This window comes from Globicephala melas, chromosome 16 (assembly GCF_963455315.2).
Source record: "Globicephala melas chromosome 16, mGloMel1.2, whole genome shotgun sequence".
In the NCBI taxonomy this organism is placed as follows: domain Eukaryota; kingdom Metazoa; phylum Chordata; class Mammalia; order Artiodactyla; family Delphinidae; genus Globicephala; species Globicephala melas.
In genome coordinates, this window is record NC_083329.1 from 367,337 (window position 1) to 392,174 (window position 24,838).

General features: G+C 55.3%; 1 protein-coding gene across 5 annotated transcripts in view; it reads right to left on the reverse strand.

The window, feature by feature from the left end:
* Positions 1–20,638, reverse strand: part of KNDC1 (kinase non-catalytic C-lobe domain containing 1) — a 58,119-nt gene extending 37,481 nt beyond the window's left edge. For 3 of the 5 annotated variants that reach the window (XM_060286601.1, XM_060286599.1, XM_060286598.1), the window contains exons 1-3: positions 20,349–20,637; positions 13,931–14,129; positions 13,601–13,659 (exon numbers count right to left, since the gene is read on the reverse strand). In XM_060286601.1, the coding sequence (XP_060142584.1) occupies positions 13,601–13,659; positions 13,931–14,129; positions 20,349–20,450 (360 nt within the window). In that variant the 5' untranslated portion in view covers positions 20,451–20,637. Of the gene's footprint in view, positions 1–13,600; positions 13,660–13,930; positions 14,130–20,348 lie in introns of all 5 variants that reach the window. The other 2 variants (XR_009559392.1, XM_060286600.1) reach the window with 1 other exon arrangement.
* Between the last annotated feature and the right edge of the window lie 4,200 nt (positions 20,639–24,838).

Sequence of the window (24,838 nt, forward strand, 5' to 3'; positions counted from 1 at the left end):
CTGGGGTCTGTGTCGGCCCCGCGCCACCACCCCAGCCCACCTCCCTGGCACAGGCCCTCGCCTGGCACAGGCCCTGTCTTCAAAGGGCCAGCCTATTCTTTTTCAAGTGTATGCTTCAAAAACCGATCTGAGGAGGAGGAAAGGCAGGTTTCTTGCAGTTTGGAAGTCAGGGTTTTCCCCTGTGAGAGAGGGGCTCTTCACCCCATGCCTGCTGGGACAGGCTCACAGGGCAGGCCTCAGTCCTTGGGTCCTGGAGGGGTTGCCGAACCCCCGCGGCCAGGTGTCCTCCAACACCATCTGGCCTTCTCGCCTCATCCCAGGACCGTGCATGTGGGGCTTCATCATCCCCGCTTCACTCACAGGAAGCTGAGACCAGAGAGGTTCAGGAACCTGCCCGGGGCTGCACAGCTGGGCCAGGAGGAGCTGGTGGGGGCCCTGGGCCATGTGACTCCAGAGAGGTGGGTCACACAGCTCAGGAGTAGAGGCCGGGCCCCCAGAGGCCGGCTCTCCCCACCTCCCTGCCCCGGTGCTCTCCCCACCCCAACCAGTGAGTCCCCCACCTCCAGCCCTGGGCCCACTCTGGTCCAGGGTCAACACCTAGCCAGGGCCAGCCTCAGCCTGGCTGAGTGGTGGGGTCCTGTCAGGGACGTCTTGCCCGGCCTCCTCACATGACCCTCAGACCCCACCTTCCTGGTCTGTGGGGAAGTCTGGGGCCACCAGCTCCTGCTGTTGTTCTAGGGTTTCCACTGGCCGCCTGGCTGAGACGCGCCCTCCTGACCCACCTCCCTGCCAGCGTCTGTCTCAGGAGCTGGGCACGTGGGGGTCCGCCCCTCGCCACTCAGGGCAGTTCCTGTGTTTTGCTGTTGTGACCAGCGCTGCAGGGGCCGTCCTCACGTGGACGTCTCTGTGCATCCACAGTGTGTTCACGAGGCCTCAGGCCCCGCAAGTGGGGCTACAATCTGGGCTACATCCGTTCCATCTGCAGTTTTCGGAGCTGCTGAGGAGCTTCCCTTGTGAGTCACCGGCCCAGCCGTGAGCGTGTGTCTGTGCATGTGTGTGTGGGCCAGACCCCCTCCCCCTTCTAGCTCACGGCCTCTGCAGCTTCCCCAAGCTCAGTGTCTCGGGCTAACCTGCGTTTCTGTGACCATGAATGAGACCAAGCATCTGTTCACCTCTATTCGTTGTTTAACATTTTCCTCTTTACGCCCATTCGTGGACTTTGCTAATCTGTCCGCTGAGCTGTTGCCTGTTTTGAGTGCACTCTTGGCACACGAAGCGGCTGACCCCTGGTCTGTGTGTCACACGGATATTCTGTCACTTATGTTTCAACTTTTTCATGTGTCTTTTGACATTCAAAAATTCTAATGTTTAATTTGTGAAACTGGATAATTTTTTTATTGCCTTCTTAAGAGGACCTTCCCTAGCCCACGACAATGAAAACAGCTTACTTCTGCCTTTTCCAATACTTCTGTAATTTGAAAGCATCTAGCTCTAACCCCTGTGGGTTGTACCTGTGAGCTGGCACACTGCAGGGATCTGGTTTGGGCTCCTTCCTGATGGAGAGCCACCTCCATCTCCCACACTGTTAAAGAAGAGCCCACCCTCTGTCCACCCTGAACCCTCGTCCTGCTGCCCTCAGCTCCCCGGGGCTCCACGCTCTGGCTGGCCTCCCCTCCTCTTACTCTGTGTCTCTCCCTCTGTCCAGACTGTGCTACTGTGCTATTTTAATTATGGTAGCTTCAGAATGCATATGGTAGCTTCAGAATGCATTTTCTTTTTGTTTTGCTGAGCCGTGTGGCTTGTGGGACCTTGGTTCCCCAACTTGGGATCGGAATGAAAGCGCCAAGTTCTAACCACTGGACTGCCAGGGAATTCCCCAGAGTGCATTGTCATACCTGGTGGACAAACGGCCCTCCATTTCTTTCCCAAAAATGTTTGATTATTTTCACATTTGTCAGGTTTAAAATATATATATATAGGTTCCCCCATTCCCATTAAAAAAAAAAAACCCAAAAGGTTAGAATTTATTGTAACAGCACTGACGTGGCAGAAGGACCATTGGGAAGGACCAATGTCGTACAAGATGAAATACTTGGATGTCAGCAAGATGGCTGTCCCTAGAGTGTAGCCCCCTCAACAACAATTTGGCATCCATCTGCGGACATATGCCAAGGGACCTGGCAGGAGTCTTGCCCAGCTGTGTGTCAGGTGAGAGGCAGACAAACCTCTGTCCTGGTTGTGGACCCTTCAGCTAGACTAACTAGGGAAAAAAAGAGAGGACTCAAATAAATAAAATCAGAAATGAGGGACGAGTCATTGCACCTGATACCACAGAAACACAAAGGATCATAAGAGACCACTATTTATATGCCAACAACTTGGATAGCCTAGAAAAAAATAGATGAATTCCTAGAAACCTACAACCTACCAAAACTGAATCACGAAGAAATAGATAATCTGAACAAACTATTACTAGTAAGGAGATCGAATCAGTAATCAAAAATCTCCCAACAAAGAAAAGCCCAGGACTAGATGATTTCACTGGTGAATTCTACTAACATTTATTTAAAGAATTAATACCAATCCTTCCTAAATTCTTCCAAAAACTGAAGAAGAGGGAACACTCCCAAACTCATTTTATGAGGCCAGCATTACCCTGACATCAAAGCCAGATAGAACAGTACAAGAAAACTATAGACCAATATCCCTGATGAATATAGATGTGAAAATCCTCAGCAAAGTATTAGCAAACTAAATTCAAAAGTAATTAAAAGGATCATATACCATGGTCAAGGGGGATTTGTCCCTAAGATGAAAAATGGGTCAATATACACAAATCAGTAACTGTGAGTCACCATATTAATAGAATAAAACATAAAAATCATATGATCATCTCAATAGAAGCAGAAAAAAGCATTTGGCAAAATTCAGCATCCTTTCATGGTAAAAACTCTCAATGAACTGGGTACAGAAGGGATGTACCTCAACATAACAAAGGCCACATATTACAAGCTCACAGCTAACATCATACTCAATGGTGAAAGGTTGAAATCTTTTCCTTTAAGATCAGAACAAAACAAGGATGCCCACTCTCATCATTCCTTTTCAACACACTGGAAGTTCTAGCCAGAGCAATTAGGCAAGAAAAATAAATAAGAGGCAACCAAACTAGAAGGGAAGAAATAAAATTGTCTCTATTTGCACATGATATGATCTTATATATAGAAAATCTTAGATGCCACCAAAAATCTTTTAGTAACAACAAATTCAGTAAAATTTCAGGATACAAAATCAGCGTGCATAAATCAGTTACATTTTTATACACTAACAATGAAATATCTAAAAAAGAAATAAAGAAAACAATCACACTCACAATAGCATCAAAAACAATAGAATATTTAGGAAAAACAATAAAATATTTAGGAATAAATGTAACCAAGCAGGTGAAAGATCTGTATATTGCAAAGAATAAGACTTTGATGAAAGAAGTTGAAGACACAAATAACTGGAATGATATCCTGTGTTCATGGATCAGAAGAATTAATATTGTTAAAATGTCCATCCTACCCAAAGCCATCTACAGACTGAATGCAATTTCTATCAGTATTCCTATGGCATTTTCATAGAAATAGAAAAAAAAATCAAAAAGTTTGTATGGAACCACAAAAGACTGCAAATAGCCAAAGCAATCCTGAGAAAGAGCAAAGCTGGAGGCATCACACTTCCGGGTGTGTGTATTACACAGCTCTAGTAATCAAACCAGTATGGTACTGGCATAGAAACCATCACATGGAACAGAACTGAGAGCCCAGAAATAAAACCACGCCTATCCAGTCAACTAGTATTTGACAAGGGAGCAAAGAACCCTTACTGCGAAAGGGCAGTCTCTACAATAAATGATATTGGGAAAACTGGACAGCCACATGCAAAAGAATGAAACTGGACCTGTATGTTACACCACACACAAAAACTAACTCATAATGGATTAAAGAATTAAACATAAGACCTGAAAACCATAGAAATCATAGAAGAAAACATAGGGGGAAGCTCCCTGACATTGGTCTTGGCAATGATTTTTTTGGACATAACACCACAAGCACAAGCACCAAAAGAAACAACAAATAAATGGAACAAATAAATCAAACTGAAAAGCTTCTGCATAAGAAACAATTAGCAACGTGAAAAGGCAACCTATGGGAGAAAATATCTGCAAACCATTTACCTCATAGGGGGTTAATATCTGAAGTAGATAAAGAACTCACACAACTCAAGAGCAACAAAATAATCTGATTAAAAAATGGGCAGAGGGACTTCCCTGGTGGCACAGTGGTTAAGAATCCGCCTGCCAATGCAGGGGACACTGGTTTGAGCCCTGGTCCGGGAAGATCCCACATGCTGCAGAGCAACTAAGCCCGTGTACCACAACTACTGAGCCTGCGCCCTAGAGCCCGCGAGCCATAACGACTGAGCCCACGTGCCGCAACTACTGAGCCCGTGCGCCTAGAGCCCGTGCTCTGCAACAAGAGAAGCCACCACAGCGAGAAGCCCACGCACTGCAACGAAGAGTAGCCCCCACTTGCCACAGCTAGAGAAAGCCCGTGTGCAGCAGCGAAGACCCAATGCAGCCAAAAATAAATAAATTTATTTAAAAAAAAAAATGGGCAGAGGGAGATTTCCCTGGTGGCCCAGTGGCTAAGACTCCATGCTCCTAATGGTCAGATCCTACATGCTGCAACTAAGAGTTCGCATGCCACAACTAAAAGATCCCGCATGCTGCAACTAAAGATCCCGCGTGCTGCAACTAAGACCCGGCACAGCCAAATAAATAAATAATTTTTTAAAAAAGATGCTATTTTAAAAAAATGGGGAGAGCAACTGAATAAACATTTTCCCAGGAAGACATACAAATAACTAACTGGTACATGAAAAGATGCTCAACGTCACTAATCATCAGGGAAATGCAAATCAAAATTAAAATGAGCTATCATCTCACACCTGTTAGAATGGCTGTTATCAAAAAGACAAGAGATAACAAGTGTTGGTGAGAATGTGGAGAAAAGGGAACCCTTGTGCACTGCTGGTGGGAATGTAAATTGGTGCAGTCACTGTGGAAAACAACATGGAGGTTCCTCAAAAAAATGAAAATAGAACCTCCATGTGACCCAGCAACCCCACTTCTGTGCGTACGTCCATGTGACCCAGCAACCCCACTTCTGTGTGTACGTCCATGTGACCCAGCAACCCCACTTCTGTGTGTACGTCCAAAGGAAATGAGATCAGGCTCTCGAAGAGATACCTGCAGCCCCACGTTCACTGCAGCATTATCCACAAAAGCCAAGACATGGAAGCAAGCTACGTGTCTCTGGGTGAATGGATAAAGAAAATGTGGTCTATATACACAATGGAATATTATTCAGCTGCAAGAAACAAGGATGGTCGTCGAGGGCATTATGCTACGTGAAATAAGTCAGACAGAGAAAGACATACTGTATGATCTCACTTACACGCAGGATCTAAAAAACTGAACTCATAGAAACAGAGAGTAGAATGGAGGTTGCCAGCGGCCTGTGGGCGGCAGGGAATGAGAAGACACTGGTCAAAGGGCACAAACTTCCAGTTAGAAGACGAACAGGCTCTTGGCATCTAATGCACAGCACGGCGGCTCCAGTCGGCAATACTGTGCTGTATACTTCAGAGCAGACCTGCAATGTTCTCGCCACCAAAAAGAACGGTAATTAGCGGTGGAGGTGTTAGGTGTTAACTAACCCTACGGGGAAATAGTTTTGAAATATGTTAAGTATATCAAATCATTAGGCTGTAGGCCCTGAACTTACACAACATTAAATGTCAGTTTTGTCGCAGTAAAGCTGGAAAAAATACTTAGTGTAGGGACAGGGTCCACCTCCTCATTTTCTCGTGCCTTGTGTTTTCATCTTTTGAAAAGTGGTTTGCTGTGCACTTTCAACCCTTCCTGCCATGTTCACTCCCGGGCTTTCTGTGGTCGTGGCTGTCATACGTGGGACATTTTCCATTTCCTCTCGAACTGGTAACTACCAACACAAAGGAAAGCTACGTACTTTGGGGGATGTATCTTGCCTTCCGCTGACCTCTGCAGTCTTTTATTCTATCATTTTCCACTGAAGCCCCTGACCTCTCAGGCCCACAATCTCGTCACCTACAGACAACGCCAGCCTGCTCAGGAGGGTGTCCGGCTACCTGCTCGGGGCCCTGTGAACACGGCTGGTGCCCACCCTGATGGCCCGGAGTCTGTCCGCTCTCCCTGTGCACGAGGCCAGGCCCCTGGGCCGCCGCCAGCCTCTCATGGGAGACACTGGCACCCCCGCACTGGTCCCCAGGCGGACGGCAGCCGCTCCCCACCTCACACGCTGACCTCGCCCTCCGCACCCAGGGCCTCCATCTGGGTCCCCACGGAGCCAGCACCCAGGGCTTTCTGAAGGGGCCAAAAGTAGGTCAAGCTGCTGCACAGACTCAGGCAGACGCCTTGGTTCGGGAGCCCTGCTGGGTGCTGCGGGTGGAAGGAAAGGCAGACCCTACGAGCCCAGGCTAGGCCGCAGCAGTGAGGTCCCCAGCAAGCCACAGCCCTGAGGGTGAGACGTGGCTCTGCCCAGGGTACCTGCTTCTGCCGTCCATGCCCTGTCGTCCCTCCAGGAACACTGGTGCCCGTCTACCCTCCCACACGTGCATCCATCCATCCATCTGTCCATCCCCTCTCCATCTGCCACCCACATTTACTTTTCCTCCCTCCCTCCCTTCCTTCCTACTTTTCTTTGTATCCGTATCTATATCTTTCTGTCTCTGTCCACCTTCATCTATCCATCCAACTCTTTTAGTTTGAAAATAACTCAGCAAACAAACTTCTCATTGGCTGTCAGATGACACTGTCCACTACACACTGGCCAACACCAGCGTCTTTGGCCCTCGAGGTCTTTCCACCTTTAATTCCTGTCTTGGAAGCCCCCCTAGTGGTGATCCTGTGAACCCTACTCGCATCAAGTCCGTCCCCCTGAGGACCACGGCCCATGAGGCAGGATCCCACCTGCTCTGTTGCCATCTGAACACCGAGCGGGGACCCCAGAACCATGGGCGGTGCCAACACCGGGATCGGGGCACGGCGCCCATGCTGACACAGGTGTGAGGCGAGAAGGACCTGCTTGCCCCATGGGAGGAGCAACAGGGAAAGTCACCAACCACCCGCTAGGAATTACGGCGACTCAGAGAAGAAAACTTGTCATGATAGGAAGATTCCGGGGACAGGAAGCATTAGAAAGGAAGGGGGAGCCCCCTCCCCTCCCGCTAAGGACAGTCTCCCCCTGCCCCCTGAGCGTGGTCCCATCACTCCTCCCTCCCTGTCGTGGGCCTGCCTGTCCCTACATCCTGCAGCAGGTGGGGTCCCTGCCCCGGGAAAGGCCCTCCACCCAGGGAGCTCTGTCACTTGGAGAGTGGGTGGCGGCTCCCTTCCGTTGCTGGACTCGCTTCCTCTGCAAAGGGAGGGGTACAGTGCCGTCTACACCTCAGAGTAAGGAGCAGACAACTCGGCAAAAGAGGAAAAGCGACAAAGCGACAGAGGACCCGAATGGCCCAACGCGCGGGGAGGGACCTGTGGCTCTGCCTTTCACCTGAACCCTTAGAGGCCATTGCAGGGTTATTCACTGGCCTGATTTCAATACTGTTGTGTCTCGAGGATCAGGGAGGCCAAGGAAGGGACTGGGGAGGGCAGTCAGTGGAGCAGCGAGAACACACACCGCATCGGTCAGTAAACTGTGCCGCGGAACAATTACAATAGCAACGTTAAAGATCACTGATCACAGACAACCATAACAAATCTAATAATAATAATTATAAAGCTTGAAATATCGTGAAAATTCCCCAAATGTGACCGAGATACGAAGTGAACAAATGCAGCTGGGAAAACAGCACCGACAGACGTGCTCAAGGCAGGGCGGCCACAAACCTTCAGTTTGTAAAAAATGCAGTATCTGCAAAACACAATAAAGTGAAGTGCAATAAAGTGAGGTCTGCCTGTATCACAATAAAAAATAAGAAAAACCCAACCCATTCTTTCAGAAGGAATCCCAATGGAAATAAAGAAACACGTAGAGGGACTTCCCTGGTGGTCCAGTGGTTAAGACTTCGCCTTCCAACACAGCAGGTGTGGGTTTGATCCCTGGTTGGGAGCTAGGATCCCACATGCCTCGCAGCGAAAAAACCAAAACATAAAACAGAAGCAATATTGTAACAAATTCAATAAAGACTTTAAAAATGGTCCACATCAAAAAGTCTTTTTTTAACAAAATAAAGAAACACCCAGAAGTGAATGATACCGCACCTGCCGTGTGGCAAAACTCGTGTTCGGAGGGAAATTCTTAGCTTTAGGTGTTGACCCTAATATTAGGAAGGAAGAAAAGCTCAGACTGATGAGCTGTGTGTCCAACTCAAGTTAGGAAAACTCACTAAACTCGAAACAAGTACAAGAAGAAAGAGACTGGAACATAAGAGCAGAATTGATGGAGAACAAGAAACCAAGACAGGACAGGAGACCTCACACCATACAAGGTGGGCTCTTTGAAAAGCTGTTGGAAGAAACTTTCACGTATGGAGGTTTGGGGAAGTCGCTTTGGCTCATATGTGATTTGGCTTGAACTTTGTGCTGGTCAGAGCAGCCCGTCTTTTGTTTGTTTGTTTTTTTTTAAGATACATGTCCCTGTGCTCCAGGAGGGCAAAGGGAATAACAGTCATTTAATAATATTAATAACAATAATTACAATCATTATTGACATTCACTCAGCACTCACTACACGAAGGGCTGCTAAGGAGATCAGGGCTACAGGACATCAGAGGGGGAGAAATCCCCACGGGACCCACTGGTTGGGAAGGCTTCTGGAAGGCGGCGGACTTGACTGGTGCAGAGAGGAGGCCCGGCAAGTCCTTCCGGGGGCAAATCATTGTGTGCTCGCTGCTGCCGCGTTAGCTGCACTCACGTGCAGCCTGTCTTTCTAAAAAGTTTATTTGATTGAAGTACAGTTGATTTATATTGTTGTGTTAATTTCTGCTGTACAGCAAAGAGCCTCAGTTATACATACATATATTCTTTTTCGCATTCTTTTCATTATGGTTTATCACAGGATACTGAATATAGTTCCCTGTGCTCTACAGTAGGACCTTGTTGCTTATCCATCCTGTATATAATAGTTTGCACCTGCTAATCCCAAACCCAATCCACCCCTCCCTTACCCGCCTCCCCCTTGGCAACCACAAGTCTGTTTTCTATGTCTGTGTGTCTGTTTCTGTTTTGTAAAGTTCATTTGTGTCATATTTTAGATTTCACATATAAGTGATATCATATAGTATTTGTCTTTCTCTTTCTGATGTACTTCATTTAGCATGATAATCTCCAGGTCCATCCATGTTGCTGCAAAGGACATTATTTTATTCTTTTTTATGGTTGAGTAGTATTCCAGTGTGTGTGTGTGTGTGTGTGTGTGTGTGTGTGTGTGTCACATATATACATATATCACATATGCATATATAGCACATCTTCTTTATCCATTCATCTAGAGAGCCTGTCTGAAGGCCTGCTGAACACACATTGTACCACTGCTTTAACGTTAAAGAAAAGGATATATTTAAAAATCAAAGTGGAGTGACTGTGGTTCAGGCATCCAGGATGGAGCCGCGTGGCCGCTGTGGATGTGGTTTCAGACACATTCCTGCGTCCCTGAGAACCTGAATTCGGGACCCTATCAGACTCAGGGACACCACCGGCCGCTCTCAAAACAGCCTCTGCCGGCAGCTGCCCCCCACAGCCTTAGGTGTCGAGTCTCTCCTTGTAACTATGCCACCATTTCAGGCCCCAGCCAATCGCGCTGAGCCAGCGCCCTTGCTTCTTGCAGCTCCAGTCCTCATTCCTGACAAACGACTTCGGGAATCTTGTGGATTTTGCCTTTACAAGCCTTCGCCATTTTGCAGCCTGCGGAACGTGTTCAAGTACCTCTTGAACCTGTGTCTCTCAGGCTGTAGTCCTCAGTTTGGCTCACATAACACTCTTTCCTTTCCTATTATGAATTGTTATTGATTATTTCTGTTGACAAAACTAAGAAAATATATAACCCCACCCCCTCAGCAAGGCTGGCAAGAGAAAGTACAAATAAATTATCCAAGGAGTGGAACAGGGCGCCCACGACGACGCAGTGATTCAGAAAGGGCCTCACCTGCAACTTTAAAAACACGGGTAACAATGGGTAAATGTTTAGAAACATATGGTTTACCAAGAAGCTGACTCAGTAAGAAATACAAAACAGATAAATCCTACAATTATTGGAAATAGAGCAGCGATTAAAAATCTTCGCTCCAAGGAGACAGACGGCTTCATAAGTCAGTCTGGCCAGACTTCGAAGGAACAGACCGTCCCATTCTTACATAAACTATTACACGGCAAAGGAAGCGGGGGCACTTACACACAGCCAGGATAGTCCTGAGGGCTCACACGAGTCAAAAACATCAACGGGGGCTTCCCCGGTGCCGCAGTGGTTGGGGGTCCGCCTGCCGATGCAGGGGACGCGGGGTCGTGCCCCGGTCCGGGAGGATCCCACATGCCGCGGAGCGGCTGGGCCCGTGAGCCACGGCCGCTGAGCCTGCGCGTCCGGAGCCTGTGCTCCGCAGCGGGAGAGGCCACAAGTGAGAGGCCCGCGTACCGCCAAACAAACAAACAAACAAAAAACATCAACAGAATGGAAAACTACCAGTCCACTCGAGAAAAATACACAGAGACCCAAAGCAGGCATTAGTCAATCAAATGCAACGGTGTAAAGACAAAATAGGACACAGCCAGCTTAGGTTTCTCTAAGTAGGAAAAGTTGATTTAATGCTAGAAAATAAAAAGGAGATATTAACATCTTAATGATAATTTCAAAGTATGCAGAAGCATTTCCTGATAGAACTCCATCCCTCTGGCACAGTGGGGACTTCAGGGGGCCGCTGCAAACGTCATCCAGGGTGGGGAGGTGGGAAGAGCTCTCTTAGGATTGTGGAGAAATCACTGACCCTGTCACAGCGCTGCTCCAGGCCCACTCAGGACACTTGGAAGGGGAACCTGGCAGCAAGCCCTTGGACAGTGGTATCAACACTGCCTGCCACCTTCTGCTGGTGATTTGATCAGTTAAATAGAGAAACTAAAACACTCTGTAAGTTAGCAGAAATAATAAAAGAATTTACCAAGATGGCTGATGTAAGATTAAGATGGTAAAGCGAACTGCATTTCTGTAGACTTGCCCCAAAAAGCAAAACAATGTGATTAGAAAGATGACCACCCATTTAGAATAGAGTCGGAAAATATCTCCTTCCTGAGAATAAACTAGTAAAGGATATCCAAGTACAACTTACGATAAAGGCTTTAAAATGTTACTGAGACAGTAAATGAGAGCTAAATAAATGGAGAGATATAACATGTATAACATACCACAGGCGTATGAATTCTCCCCAAACTCACCTATACATTCAGAGCCATTCTAGTCAAAATGCCAACAGAGCTTTTCCTGGAACTTGATACTAATTCTCAAATTGATGTGGAAGAATAAAGAGTTAAGCATAGTCGGAACGCTTCTGAAAAGAACAGGGACCGGGCACGTTCGCTGTGAGATGCTGGGCTCGCGGCGGAGCCACGGTCAATAAACACAGCTTTAGGGCAGTGGTGGGCCGACCGCCATGGACTAGGGCAGAGGCCCGGGAAGCAGACCCAGCTTTGTCTGAGACTGGGGTGTATATGGCTTAGGTGACGTGTACCGGGGCCAGGCAACTAACAGCTGGGAGCACCGGTTACAGCCACGTAAAAAAATGAACCTGGATCCCTGCCTCACACGCACCGGTTATATCCACATAAAACAAGGAACCTGGACCCCTGCCTCACACACATTACAAATCCACCTCGGCACTGCCTGCAGGTCCAGTGGTTAAGACTCCACGCTCCCAATGCCGGGGGCCCGGGTTTGATTCGATCCCTGCTTAGGGAACTAGAGCCCACATGCTGCAACTAAAGATCCTGCAGCTAAAAGACCTGCCGCAGCCAAATAAATAAATAAATAAATAAAAAATCAGCCTCAGGCGGATTAAATGTGAAGAACAAAACTTTAAAACTCTTGGTAGAAAATGTCAGTCAATATCTGTTGGATCTCGCGGCTGGCAAGGCTTCTTAAGGCACAAAAAACACAGTGAAAGAAAACACCAATAATTGGACTGTATCAGAAATGAGAAACATGTTTTTCCATCAGAGGAGGGCTTCAGGCAGCTTTTCTCAAAGCGGGGTTCCAGAGGCCAAACAATTTCCCGGCAACAGGCCGTGGAGGCTGCCAGGGCCGCGGGCCTGTGCTGTCAGAGCAGACTGGACGCAGACGTGGCCGTGAGAACCCAGGCCTCTGCTGAGCCGGGCATCCAAGAGAGTTACAAACATGTAAAGTGATGCCACTCTCCTCACTGTTTTTTCTGGAGGGGAATACTGTCATTTCTCACGAAAGTGTGTTATATGTGCTACCATGCAATGGGTTTACGGTTGTCACTGAATTAATAGGTAGACTTTTTATGCATTTCTCCGTTTTAACCTGCAATACAGTGAGTACTGGCAGATATAACTCACAGAAACAAAGCTCTTTGGGCACTCAGTGATTTTTAGGAGTGTAAAGGGTTCCAAGAACCAAAAAGTTTGAGAACTGCTGCCTTCAAGGAAGTGAGACACACGGTGGACATGGCATTTGCAGTCCTGACAAAACGGACGAAAATACAGGGAGAAAAGCTGAGCAACTGGATGGAAATGGGCTCTCCCACAGAGGGGGTCCCCACCCCACCACCTGCAAGCCCACTGTCCTGACCGACAGGAACGCAACCCCTGGCAATCCCAGTGGAACCGATCCCGCAGGAGGGGGTGTGAGGGTCTCTGGGCGGTGGTGGGAGCGCACCTCAGGCAGCCCCACAGGAAAGAGTTGCCCTGCTCTGCAAGTGACCCCGCCAGCCCGCTGGGAGCTCTCACTGGACACACGGAGGCCACGGGGAGCAGCGCTGACCCCACCAGGCCTCCCCCCATGAAGGTCATGACACCCGGTGCGGAAGAGTCTAGGGAAGTCACATAAAAGGAAGTTCCAGAAGCTAAGACGCAGCAGGAGACTCTTTTTAGAAAGTGAAGGCACGAGCGGGCCCCCTCCCTTCTCTAGGTCCCCTGCCCACCTCGCTGCACTGGGGGTGCCCAGGGGCCCCAGTGACCTTGGCCTTGTCCTAGGCGTGGCTGCCTCTCACTCTCGTGGGTGATTCTCTGGGGCCGTGAGCTGCCCCTGCCAATCCCTCAGAGGAGCTGTGACCCCCGTCAGTCACCACCGGTAATTTCAGGCGCTTTTAGCATCTTAAATATAGTAAATTCGCACTCAGACAACATGCTACGCGCTGTAGTGAGAAGCGTGTGGCCGGACGCAGGCTATCGCTGCGGCCAAGTCGCTGGGGACCTGAGGGGACAGAGGTGGGCGTGCCGACCGCAGGCGCTCACTGCCGCCAGGTGACGGTAGGAGGGGGGCCGGGCACTGGCCCACTTGCTGTCACTTACCTCAAAGGTGTTCCCAGTCACATCGAACTCCGGGGGGACAAAGGCTCCCTCGGGGTCGTCTGGGAAGGGAAGAGAAGGCGCCGGGTCACACGGCGACCCTCCGTTCCCACTACTCCCCACCCGGGTCACTGGGGAAGAGAGGCCTCCAGGCTCTCCCGGGATGGGGAGCTGCGAGAACCAGCGCGTCCCGAGCCTCACAACGGTGGGGAGGGGCGGAGGTACCAGCAGGTTACCATGGAAACCCGGCTCCCGGACCATCGGCCCAGGGAGGGCCCGCGTCCGCTGGACTCTGCGTTCACGTTCCCCTGCGGGCGCCCGCCCAGGCCTCACCGCTGAGCTGCTCCATGAAGCACACATTCCCGCTGGTGTTGAAGGCCAGGGTGTCGGGCGTGATGCACAGGGTCTGGAAGATGGCCGAGTGCGCGACGCTCCTCATGGACAGGCTGCACTCCAGGCACACGGCCCAGGCCTCCCGCTCGCTGAGACCGCTGTCCCGCAGGGAGAGGATGTCGGCCAGGGACACGTTCTCCTGCAAGACAGGCCTGGGCTGAGCTGCGGGCGCCGGCAGAGGGGCCGTGGGCCTGGGGACAGGCCCCCGCAGCCCCCAACGTCCAGACAGCTCCCGGGAAGCAGACGCCACGCCGCAACGTTTCATTCTATGTCGGCAACGTCTTAAAAAACCCCACCAGACGACATCCCACAGTTCCTGGACGTCAGGAGCCGCAGAGCACGTGCTGCACCATCAGCTGCTGCTGGAGCAGGTGTTTGCCCAGCCTGCCCTTCGTCCCAGACTGTGCGGCCCCCCGCCGTTGGCCCGGCCCCACGGGCTCAGCACACAGACCTCGGTGGGCAGGCAGGGAGCCCCACCTTTCCAGCTTGCGAGCGGGTGAGGGAAGACGGAGCTGTTGCCACAAAGGCACAGCCGTGCACGGGGAGCCGCCAGCCCATGAACGTGACGTGAGCCTACGACAGTCACGGGACACGCGAGAACATGCTCATGACACCACGGCTGCAGAGCCGCCTGGACAACGGCTCCGGGCGGTGCACGTGGAGGACACAGTCGCGTGGCTCCTGCACAGCTAGACTCCGAGGCCGCCCACACAGCGGGCTCCACCTCCTGGTCTGACTCAGCTGTGGTTGTGCCACCCACACTCACTCACACACACGTGTGTGCACAGAGCGTGCTAACACAATCTGTCAGGTGTGTGTGCACAGACGGACCCACGCCAGCATGCACACAGCTCTCACACATTTACTTACTGACTTTGATGCACAGGTGTGCAAAACCCACACGTCCATACACGTGCCCACATGTATCCACGCAAGTCACACACGCACAAACACACTCATCAGGCTCACACATCAGACACCCTGTGCCTCACAGCCCTTTTCCGGGCCATTGTTTGACACCCTGCTCAGCTCCGTGTATTTGCGTGCTCACGCACCACCAGCCTAAGGAGGGGAGGGGACTGAGGAGCCAGGCTGGGAGCCGGGGCCTGGGCGAGCAGGCCGGAGGGTCGGGAAGGGTCCTGGACACCCGACTCAGAGGACAGGGCGGAGACTCGGGGAGAGGTGTGGGTGGAGGGTCGGGGTGAGTTGGGGGTGGAGGTCGGGGTGAGATGGGGGTGGAGGTCGGGGTGTGTTGGGGGAGGGTTGGGGTGAATTGGGGGTGGAGGTCGGGGTGAGTTGGGTTGGAGGGTTGGGGTGAGTTGGGGGTGCTACAGAAGAGAGGTGCCCCGGCTTCGGCCCCCCCCACCTAGCTCTCCCTCCAGCCTCCTTGCTCCATCCTTCCAGCACACAGGATGTTCTCACGTGTAGCCAAGCTGCCGGGTCCTAAAAGGAGCCTACCATCTCCTGGCCTTGAAATTCTCCCACCTGTACTGCACGGGGGCCTTGACCACAGCAAAGGAGATGAAGGGTTTAAACCCAGAAAGAAAGCAGCAGTGTGAGGAGCCGCTGTGTGTGTGTCTGGCCAAGCAGCATGTGGTATGCGGGGTGGCGGGGGGGGGGGCTACAGGAGGGGGATGCGGCAGGTCCTGCCGTGTGACTAGGCTCATCCCACGTCTGTTCCTTCTCAGTTCAGGGAGGGGCTCAATGACATCCTCCTGGGCCCTCCCAACTCTTTCTCTTGGGGGGTGGTGGTTAAGATGGATGAGGAAAAGGCAGCTCTGAGAGCAGAGAGCCCCTTGCTGGGCTCCCGTATTGTACTGACCGTGGGAGGAGGGTGGACGGGGCATAGCAGAAAGCAGGGCGGCAGAGAGGCTCGTGAACCGGAAATCTCAGCTTCCAAAGCTCCTGGCTGGGTTCCCCGGGTTCGCTCCACCTGGGGGCCTCTCTGCCCCACCCAGGACCCCTCACGACTCAGGAGAGCCCGAGGCTCCCGGGGATGCCCGCGAGGCCTGGTTAGAGAGACACCTGGGCACCGTGTGCACACACGCACACACATGCACACGTACACACAGACGTCTGCACAGCGAACAGCCTGAGGACCCCGTGGGCCTGGTTATTTAGGAGGGTGAGTGAGCCAGTCCCCCTACAGCGGCCTCGCTGACTCCACTGGCTGTTGGCACGCAGCTGTGACAGATGTGCTGCCAGGAGATGGGAGCCCAGGGCAGAACCACAGCTTCCTGCTCAGGCCCAGGCCTCTGCTGCCCCTGCCCAGCGGAAAGATGCCCTGGTGAGGTGGAAGCTCCTCGGGGAAGCTGGAGACCTGCGCCCATTCATGGGGAGCACCCGCTGGGGAGAGCACCTACTGGGGGGAGCTCCTGCTGGGGGATTCTCTGCGTGACTCTATGGGGTAACTTCCATGGGTCCTGAGTCACTGCTTCCGTGTGGCTAACGCCTCCATTCACTGCTCTTAGCTCCTCTGCAACCCCACTGTTACAACGGGAAGGTGGGGTTCAGCTGAAGTAAGTTCCAGGACAGCACCGAGGGACGCTGCAGGCCCCCAACACACCCAGGGCAGGTCTTGCCACATGACGACGGATCCCGGACACTGTGCCCACGGTCACCTCCCTCTGGGACCCGCAGCCCGCCCCCCGGTCCATCCTGCTCTGGCCCAGGCAGGAAGAATGACCCTTCCGTGCCTGAATCCACGGCCCAAGTAGGGCAGGCGGGGGTGCTGGGCCGCCTTGGCTAATGGGCCAAAGACAAGGAGAGGGAGAGACCGGGAAGCAGGTGTTGGCCATTTAGGCCCCCTCAGTCCACCACCTGCCCCAAAATTCCAGCCCTGATAGATGGGAGCCTGTGCTCTTCCCAGAGGGGCAGCTCATTACCCCATGGGCCCTGAGCCTCACGCCATGAGGCCCCGATCCACACTCAAGGGGACGGTGCCTGGAGGTTAGCAGGGGCTTCACGGGCCGAGACAGACGTACGTGTGTGTGTGTGTGTGTGTGTGTGTGTGTGTGTGTGTGTGTGTGTGTGTGTGTGTGTGTGTGTGTGTGTGTGTGTGTGTGTGTGTGGTGACGTGCTACACACAGAAAAGCCAGCGAGGCTCCTGCAGACGCCTGTGCTCCAGCCTCGCCCCCGGGCACCCACCGGGGCTGCGGCAGGCTTGGGGAGACTTCCCTCCTGCCACTGCCCACGTGGCCTGAGCTGGTCATTGCCGGCCAGCTCCATCTCCTGGGTATAGAGTCAGCCTTCCGGGCAGACCCAGAAAGCCTACTGGAGCTCACACCTCATCCCTCACTACTGCCCAGCAAGGCGCCGCCTGGGTGGGCTCTGGGGGGAGATCTGAGGGGGAGACCACCCAGGGCAGGAAAGAGGGCCCCCCTTGCAATTGTGTGGGCACAGACTCAACCCCCATCCTGGCTGGGAGGGGGGCTTGGGAGGCAAGAGGACGCGGCTTCCCAAGGCAGCCCCTGTTGCCAGTCTGGGTCCTACAGGGCAGTGCTGGCTTCCTGCCACGGGCCGCTGTCCAGTGACGGCAACACGCCAGCCATGTGGGAGCTCCTGCCCCGCAGACACAGACTGCGAGCCAGGGCCACGTGGGGCCGCAGGACCCATGGGTCATTCTGCATTTCAAATGCTCCCCACCTGCTTTCAGATCCCCTGGCCCAGCCCAGCTCCCGGCCCACAGATGCCGGGGAGATGCCCCGCTGGACTCCTCACCCCTTGAGGGAGTCTGGGGCCTGGCAGATGCCCTGCCCCCTGAAGGCCCCTGCAGGCCAGTGGCACCGCCTGCCTCCCGATGCCCTGGGTTCTGCCGGATCCGCACCCCGGCCTTAGCTTGTACCGATGCAGTGGTGCTGCCTGCAGGTGGCCAGGGACCGGGCAGGCAGTGACCTCCAGGACCTTGCTGGGCGGTGCCGGCCCCCTCAGCACGCCCCCCGGGTGGTCTCTGGCCCTGAGTTCTCGTGCTTATGCGTCGCCCATGGGTCATGTGTCTCTGGGGCAGGTGCCCAGACTGAAGTTGCTGGGACACAAGTGCAGGCATCCCCACCCACTATCGGATGCCAAACTGTTTTCCAAAGAGGCTGGTCCACTCCATCCCCCCTACACCCTGGCAGAGGGGCAGGGCCGCTACCCATTCCCCGCCAACTCGGGCCACCGTCCAGCTTTCTGGTTCTCGCCAACCTGGCACTTGTGGGAAGGTTTTCGCAGTGGGTGTATTTTGTGTTGCCTGATAATAATGAAGTCAAACATTTTCTCATATGTCCACCAGCAATTTGGATTTTCTCTGGGGTCACAACAGGGCATGGACGTTCCAGGGGCTCCTGCGGGGTGGGGTCCACAGGGTTCTATTTCCTGAGCTCACTGTGGTCAGTTGATATAATTAGCTGTATAACCAGCAAATGCCTGTGTCTCATGTGGCTTGTACAGTCCTGGGTCTGGCACCCACCGTCCCTCCCTGGGAGCTGCCTGCTGTCCTCGGCCACGGTTCCCTCCCGGGGCTCCGCCGCATGGTCCTCCTTCCTCTCACGCAGGATGGCTTTTCGGATACAACCTGACTACACAACGCTGTGCCAGGCGGTCACATGTCCCTGGCGGGGATTTAAAACCTTCAACACCAACCACACCCAACGTGTTTCACGAGAACACACCCAAAGGCAATGCCTCTCTCACCGGGGAGGGTGCGAGGAGTTTGAGGAGCCCCGAGCTTCACGGCTGGATGCCACTACAAACGTGGCATCCCACTTCACCTGGAGGTGACGGCCACAGGATGACGGGGACCCCGGCCCCATGCACTGTGCACGGCTGGGGACACTGTTACCAGGAGGAGGCCTCAGGGCACGGCCGCAGGACAGACGGTGGGCTCGGGATTGAGGCTTTGGGTCCAAGTCCCGGCTCTGCCTGTCCTGTTTATTTGGCATCAGTCACCGGCTCGGTGTGCCAGGCACGGAGGAGGCCCTGGAAGTGTGGGGCAGCCAGTGCAGAAGGCTGCTCAGGACTTGGGCTCCTGACTGAAGGCCACTTTTGCCCTCTGTGAGCCCCACGTGGAGAACCACATGTTCTGCGTCTGCCTTGGGGAGTGATTTGGGGGGACGTGAGTCTCCCAACAGACACTTTAGAAATGCGTCCTTCCGGGGGGAGCGTTTGAAGGCTGACGGCTGGGAGCACCCTTTCTTGCGCCATCAAAGCCACGGAGATATCCACAGGGTTCTTTATTCCCTTGCCTTTCCTCTCCGCAGCCTTCTCTCACGCCGAATCCAGGCCACGGGGTGGGGGTGGGGTGTTGAGGCAGCACCCCCCCCCACCCCGGGGCACTGCCTCGGCAGCCGCCTCAACAGACTCTGCCACCAGAAGGACTGCTGCTAGGGCATGAGCCCCTCTGTCCTCAGAACCAGCTCTGCTGGGGCAGTGGGCAGGGGCCGGCTGAGGGCGAGGGACCTGGAGACCCCCTCTAGCCCAGGAGGGGCTGGCCGGGTCTGCCTCGCTGGTGGGCCTGGCCAGACGGGCACGTGGAGGGTCTTGTCATTTAGAGAGCAACACTGCAACAGCGCCAGCAGACCCCACAGATGGGCGCCTGTACCTGCTAGGGGCTGGGAGGGCATCTGCACAGTCCCCCAGCCTTGGGAGACTAGAGGGTCTTCTTGGGAGCAGCTGTACCCTCTGGGGGCCACCTCTCGTGTGGCGGGGACTGGCTTGTTCAAGGGCCACGGAGTTTATTCATTTGACCCCAACCCACGGTCTGTGGGGCACTACGGGGAAGCCAGAGCTACAGGGGCAAACCCAGGCGGGTGCGGAGGCGTCTCTGACAGAGTCGCGGGCCGAGTGGCCCAGTTAATGGCCAGAAGCCCCATGTGACAGAGACCCTGGCCCCTCTGCACCCTGGCTGGGGGCTCAGGACTTGGGCTCCTGACTGAAGGCCACTTTTGTCCTCTATGAGCAGGAATCAGCCCTCAGTCATGGAGGCCTCCCCCACCCCCAGCTCCTGAGCAGTCTGGCCTGACTGGGCTCTGCTGCCGGCGCCTTCCGCTGACCTCCTAGGGTCTCCGCAAGGAGGAATACAGTGCTCGGGCCCTGCCGCTAAGCGCCCCCCACGCTCATCCCCCCAACATCTGTAACCCGGAGCCCACCCCCGCAGGGCGCCAACTTCTTCAGTGACAGCCCATCCGCTGCTGTCCCAGGTGGCATCCCCCGGTCCTGTCCCCTCTGGGGGAAAACGCTGAAGGCTGGTGCTGCTGGTGAGAAGGGCTTTGGTATCCCCCTGCTGCCAGGACCTGGCCCGGGGGCAGGGGGCCTGGGGACTCTCCGCGAACCCCTCCGTGCGGAACGGTGGGGGTCCCAGCGCGGGTCGGGGGCTCACCTCGTCCTCCGGCAGAGTGGGGAGCGGCTCGAAGTCGTAGAAGTCTAAGTCTTTGCCGTCCTCCTCGTAAAAATCCGCCGCAGCAGGGTCCATGGCCTGCATCCTCCGTGCGCCGCCGGCGGCGCCACACTCGCAGTCACTGCCCGAGCCGCCGCACTCCGGCCGGAGGCGCACCCGCCGCCCGAGATCTACGCGAGGCCGGCGCCCCCCGCCTGGCTTCGCCCCTCCAGCGGCCTCGGCGCCCCGGCTCCGGCTCCGCGCACAGGCTCTGGCTCTGCGAGCCGGGAAGGCTACGCGCGCAGGGCCGCCGTGGGAACGCCCCCCGCGCCGCCCGCCGCGGCCCACGCCGGCCCCGCCCCCGGTGCGCCCCGCCCGCGCGCTGCCGCAGTGTCACCAGAGCGGGGACGGGGGTGGGGGCACCTGGGCGCGGGACTGGGGGTCGGGGCATTCGCAAGGCCGTGCTCACTTTGCCGGGCAATTGGGGGCGACTGGGGCTTCCGAGGGCGTTCTGGGGACTTTGTCCCTCGGGGACGTTGGCCGCTGTCCTGGGGGATGCACTGCGGGGGGGTGGGGAGGGGTGGAGGCCTGTGCGCGGTAGGCACCGTTTGGGGGCGGGGCCAGCCTTGTGGCCGGTGTTCCTGAGCGGTGCGTCGCGGGCAGCCGCGGGCTCTGTGGGCACACGGATGGAGGGCCGCGGCCCAGCCCGCGGAGAGTGCCGGGCGGGTGGTCCACCCTCCACCCTGTCACCCTCGCTCCCTGCCCCCGCTGGCAGGGGCGGGGCTGCCGCAGTCCACGCGGGGAGGTGGGGAGGGGCGGCTGCAGAGGTGCCCAGGAGGGCCAGGCAGGGCTGGGGGGGCCGGGCGGGGGGGGGGCGGAATGGGGTAGAGTCCAGGGAGTAGACCCGTCTGAGCAGTTGGGGTCTGGCCTGCCCCTTTCTTGAGTTAGGGTCCCATGGATGGGGGACCAATAATTAGAGCTTCATCCAGACCTTGCCAGCCTGCCTCCTCGGTGTGGAAAGGGAACCAAAAGAACAGACAAGCTCTCCCTCAATTTGGCAGTCCTGCTGGTTCGTGACTAACCCCTTCACCGGGTTTCCTCAGCACAGGGACGAGCCCTGCCCCAAGCCAGGGCCTGTGGCTGGGCAGAGAGCAGGACACCCCTACCCCAGCCTGGCAGAGATCCAGGGAGGGTGCCCCCTCACAGTGAAGCAAAGAGCCCGACAGCACAGCCTCCACGTCTTCTGCAGGAGGGTGACGGGTGGGCCCCCTCCCCCGGCGCAGGGCAGGGGGTCAGAGCTCCCACAAGACGGTGGGCACTGCGGCCAGGCTTACAGCAGCCACGATGTAAATGCTCCTTGGCGAAGGAAGCTGACTCGCGGCGGGTCCTGCCAGGTCCGAGGATGCAGGGGACTAATTCTATCCCGGCTCAGGTCTCGTGGCCCCGGGGGCCCTGCGATGTGACCCCAGGTGGGCAAGGAGCACCCGGTCGGGAGGAACGTGGGCAGCGACGCCTCAGTCTGGCGGCCGGGGTGCCGGCAGCCCCACTGTGTACAGCCCACCCAAGGCCCCTGAGAGAAGTGGGTCTGGCTGTCTGGGAGCTGGGAGCAGTAGCCAGGGCGGGCGGGTGGGTAGGTGAGGGCAGCAGCGGTTGGAGAGGATCCATCTCAGGATGAGTGCCTGGGCTGTCGGTGGGCACCACCCGGTCTCAGAGGGAGGCAGGCCCTGCTCCAGAGCCCTGGGGCTCCAGCTGCATCCTGTACTCGGGCCCTGCGTCCACGGAGCCGAGCGCCCTGCCTGCAGGGTCCCTGTGCTGCAGGGGCGGGGGGCTGCCCCTTCCCTCTGTCCCAGGCTGGCGTCGAAGGCTGTTGAAGCCTGCGTGTGGCCTTGACACCCCTCACCCGCCATCCAGCCTAAACACCCTCCGGGGGTCTCAGCTGTTGTGGGCCCAAAGGGAAGATGCCAACTTTATCACCTGGTTCTCAGGTCTCCCTGCAACCGGGCCCGGGGTCTGGGCTGAGGACTGAATTGGGGGGTGGCATGCAAACCCCTTGACTGAAGGAGCAGTGTCATCGCCAATGGTTCCGGGCCCAATGGCATTGTCTACTTTGGGAAAAGGCGCATCCAATTTGGGTAAAATGCAGAACAAAAGGGCTGTGGATGCCGGCTGAGTCAGCTTTGGCTGTTCCAGCCTCAAAGCACTTAGTGGGCGTGTGCCATCTCCTCGGTCAAGCAGGGACCAGGGGGCCTGGGCCAGTGGGGCGGGGCCGGCGGGAGCCCTAGGGAGGCACCTGGCAGGGGCCGCATTGCCTTCCTTCTTCTACCCGCCTGCTTCCCCAAAGCGTTTGTGGTCACTGGTCTTCTTTGTTCAGTGGAGTGACCGGAAGCTTCTGCTGGGTGTGTTGTGAGTCTCACTGTGTGTTTGCACACTTGCCCGCGTTTGTGGCAAGCTCTGCTCCCTGGAAGGGCGTGGCCCCCTGTGTCCTGGTGCCTCGGGCGTGGTGGGTGCTCCTCAGTGTTGGTACATGACTGTGACATTACTTTCGAGATCAGACCAAGTCTAGATCAGGCACCCTCAACCTCCCCAGAGCAAATGGGACAAGGACGTCCAGGCAGTCCTGGGCGCCACTCAAAGTTAATTTGAAGCTCAGCTCCAAACAGGCCAAGTCCTCACGAGCAGATGCCGCGAGGGCCCGCTCGCCCCGGCCTCTGCGCCAGCCTCTCCCACCACCCGCACGTCCAGCACATGCCCAGGGAGCAAGTCTGCTTCCTGGGACTCTTAGGCGCTGCCAGAATCCTGCAGAGGCTTCCTGGACGCATGGTCAGCTCCACGGCCAAGGCCGCGACCTGGCGGAGTCCCGTCTCCTCACTGCTCTTCCCTGACCCATCGACCCACTCTCCTCCACCCCCATCTCCTGCAAGACCCTTCCTCTGTCTCCAAGCAGGTCCTAGCCCGACCGCCCTCCCTGCCCACCCCCGAGCCTCAGGCCTCAGACCTCAGCCCTCCCCCGGCCGCCCTCAGTGACCAGGGAGGCTGTACTCCAGGCTAGGCTGGGCCCTCGCCACGCGTGTCCCCAGGCACGCTCTCTCCTGGCTTCTGCCGTGCAGTCAGCGGCTGTCAGTAGATCAGGCCGAATGTGGGGTGGGAGGGAGTGGTACAGGATGGGTTTTCAAAGCTCCTGTTTTCCCTGAAAGATTTTGAGAAGCTGTCACACCACGTGTACATTTTGAAGTCGACATCTACATTTTTGAAAAATTAAGAAATGTAAGTAGTTGCAAAGAATGTAATTTCTGGCGTGGTATAATTATTGACATTTTGAAATAAAGCTGTTAGTCACTCCTGTAAATATATCCAAGGACCTAAAAACCGAAGTGGTTTTGATACCCACTAGCAATCATTTAGAAAAAAACACAAACATTTCTTTTCATAGTCGGAAATGTTCATCATAACATTTTCCTTAAACTCGTTACTGTTATCTAACTTCAGCCAGAATTTTATCTACTGAGATAGATTTTTATGCTTGAAAGTTTCTGCAGATTCTCCATAATACCTTGCAACAAAGATGCATGTAAGTTTTAATAACTTGAATACTTACTAAGTAAAAATTTTTAACATTTTTGTTTCCAGTGACCATGAGATTCATTTTACAGTATCGAAATATTCTGACCATGTTCCTCCTGGCGACAGGACCTAGCCCGCCCACCTGCTGCTGGGGCAGCCTGTGCCGTCCTGTCACTTGGTGGCCGTCACTCCGTGTCTGTCACTTGGTCTCTGCACGCTCTGGCTCGTCCCCGTGCTGCTGCCTCCCTGAGCAGCTGAGGGCAGCCCCTGCCCCACTCCTCTTCCCGGGCAGGGGGGGCCGAATGGGGTACCCCAGGGACCCCAGCACCCATGGGGCACCCTCCCCAGAGGTCTGGGCCCCAGGATCTAACAGCCCTGCCCCCAGGCGTGGAAGCCCCTCCTGAAGGTACTGTCCCCAAGGACCCTCGTGCCCCTCTTGCCTTCCAGCACCTGCTTCCCGTGCACACGCTCTCTGTGGAAGTGAGTGGCGCGGCTGCACCGCCTACAGGTCCAGACCAGTTCCTTTTACTCACGGATGTCGTGTGGATCGGCCGCCCCCATGTCCTTAGTCACGCAGATGTGCGGCCGAGTCACGGGCTCAGCGCGTGAGGGAGCTCACGGTTCCCAGGAGGGGGCGCAGACCGGGCTCGTGTCTCCCAGCACGCGCCGCCCACGCCGCCCACGCCCCGGGCCAAGTGCCTCACCTCTCGAAGCGCGCAGCAGTGCTTCACAGTGTGGAGGATGGGGTGAGGTCGCTACCCACAAAGGTTGCCGGTCCAGCGGTCCTGCTAGGGAACATGCCCGACTGGGAGCATTCAAAGACCCCAGATGCAATTTCTCACACCTGGGGAGCTTGAGAGAGACTGGGGTCCCCTCACGGATGGAGCTGGCAGGGCCCCCATCAGAGGTGGGCAGAGTGCCGGGGGGACCCC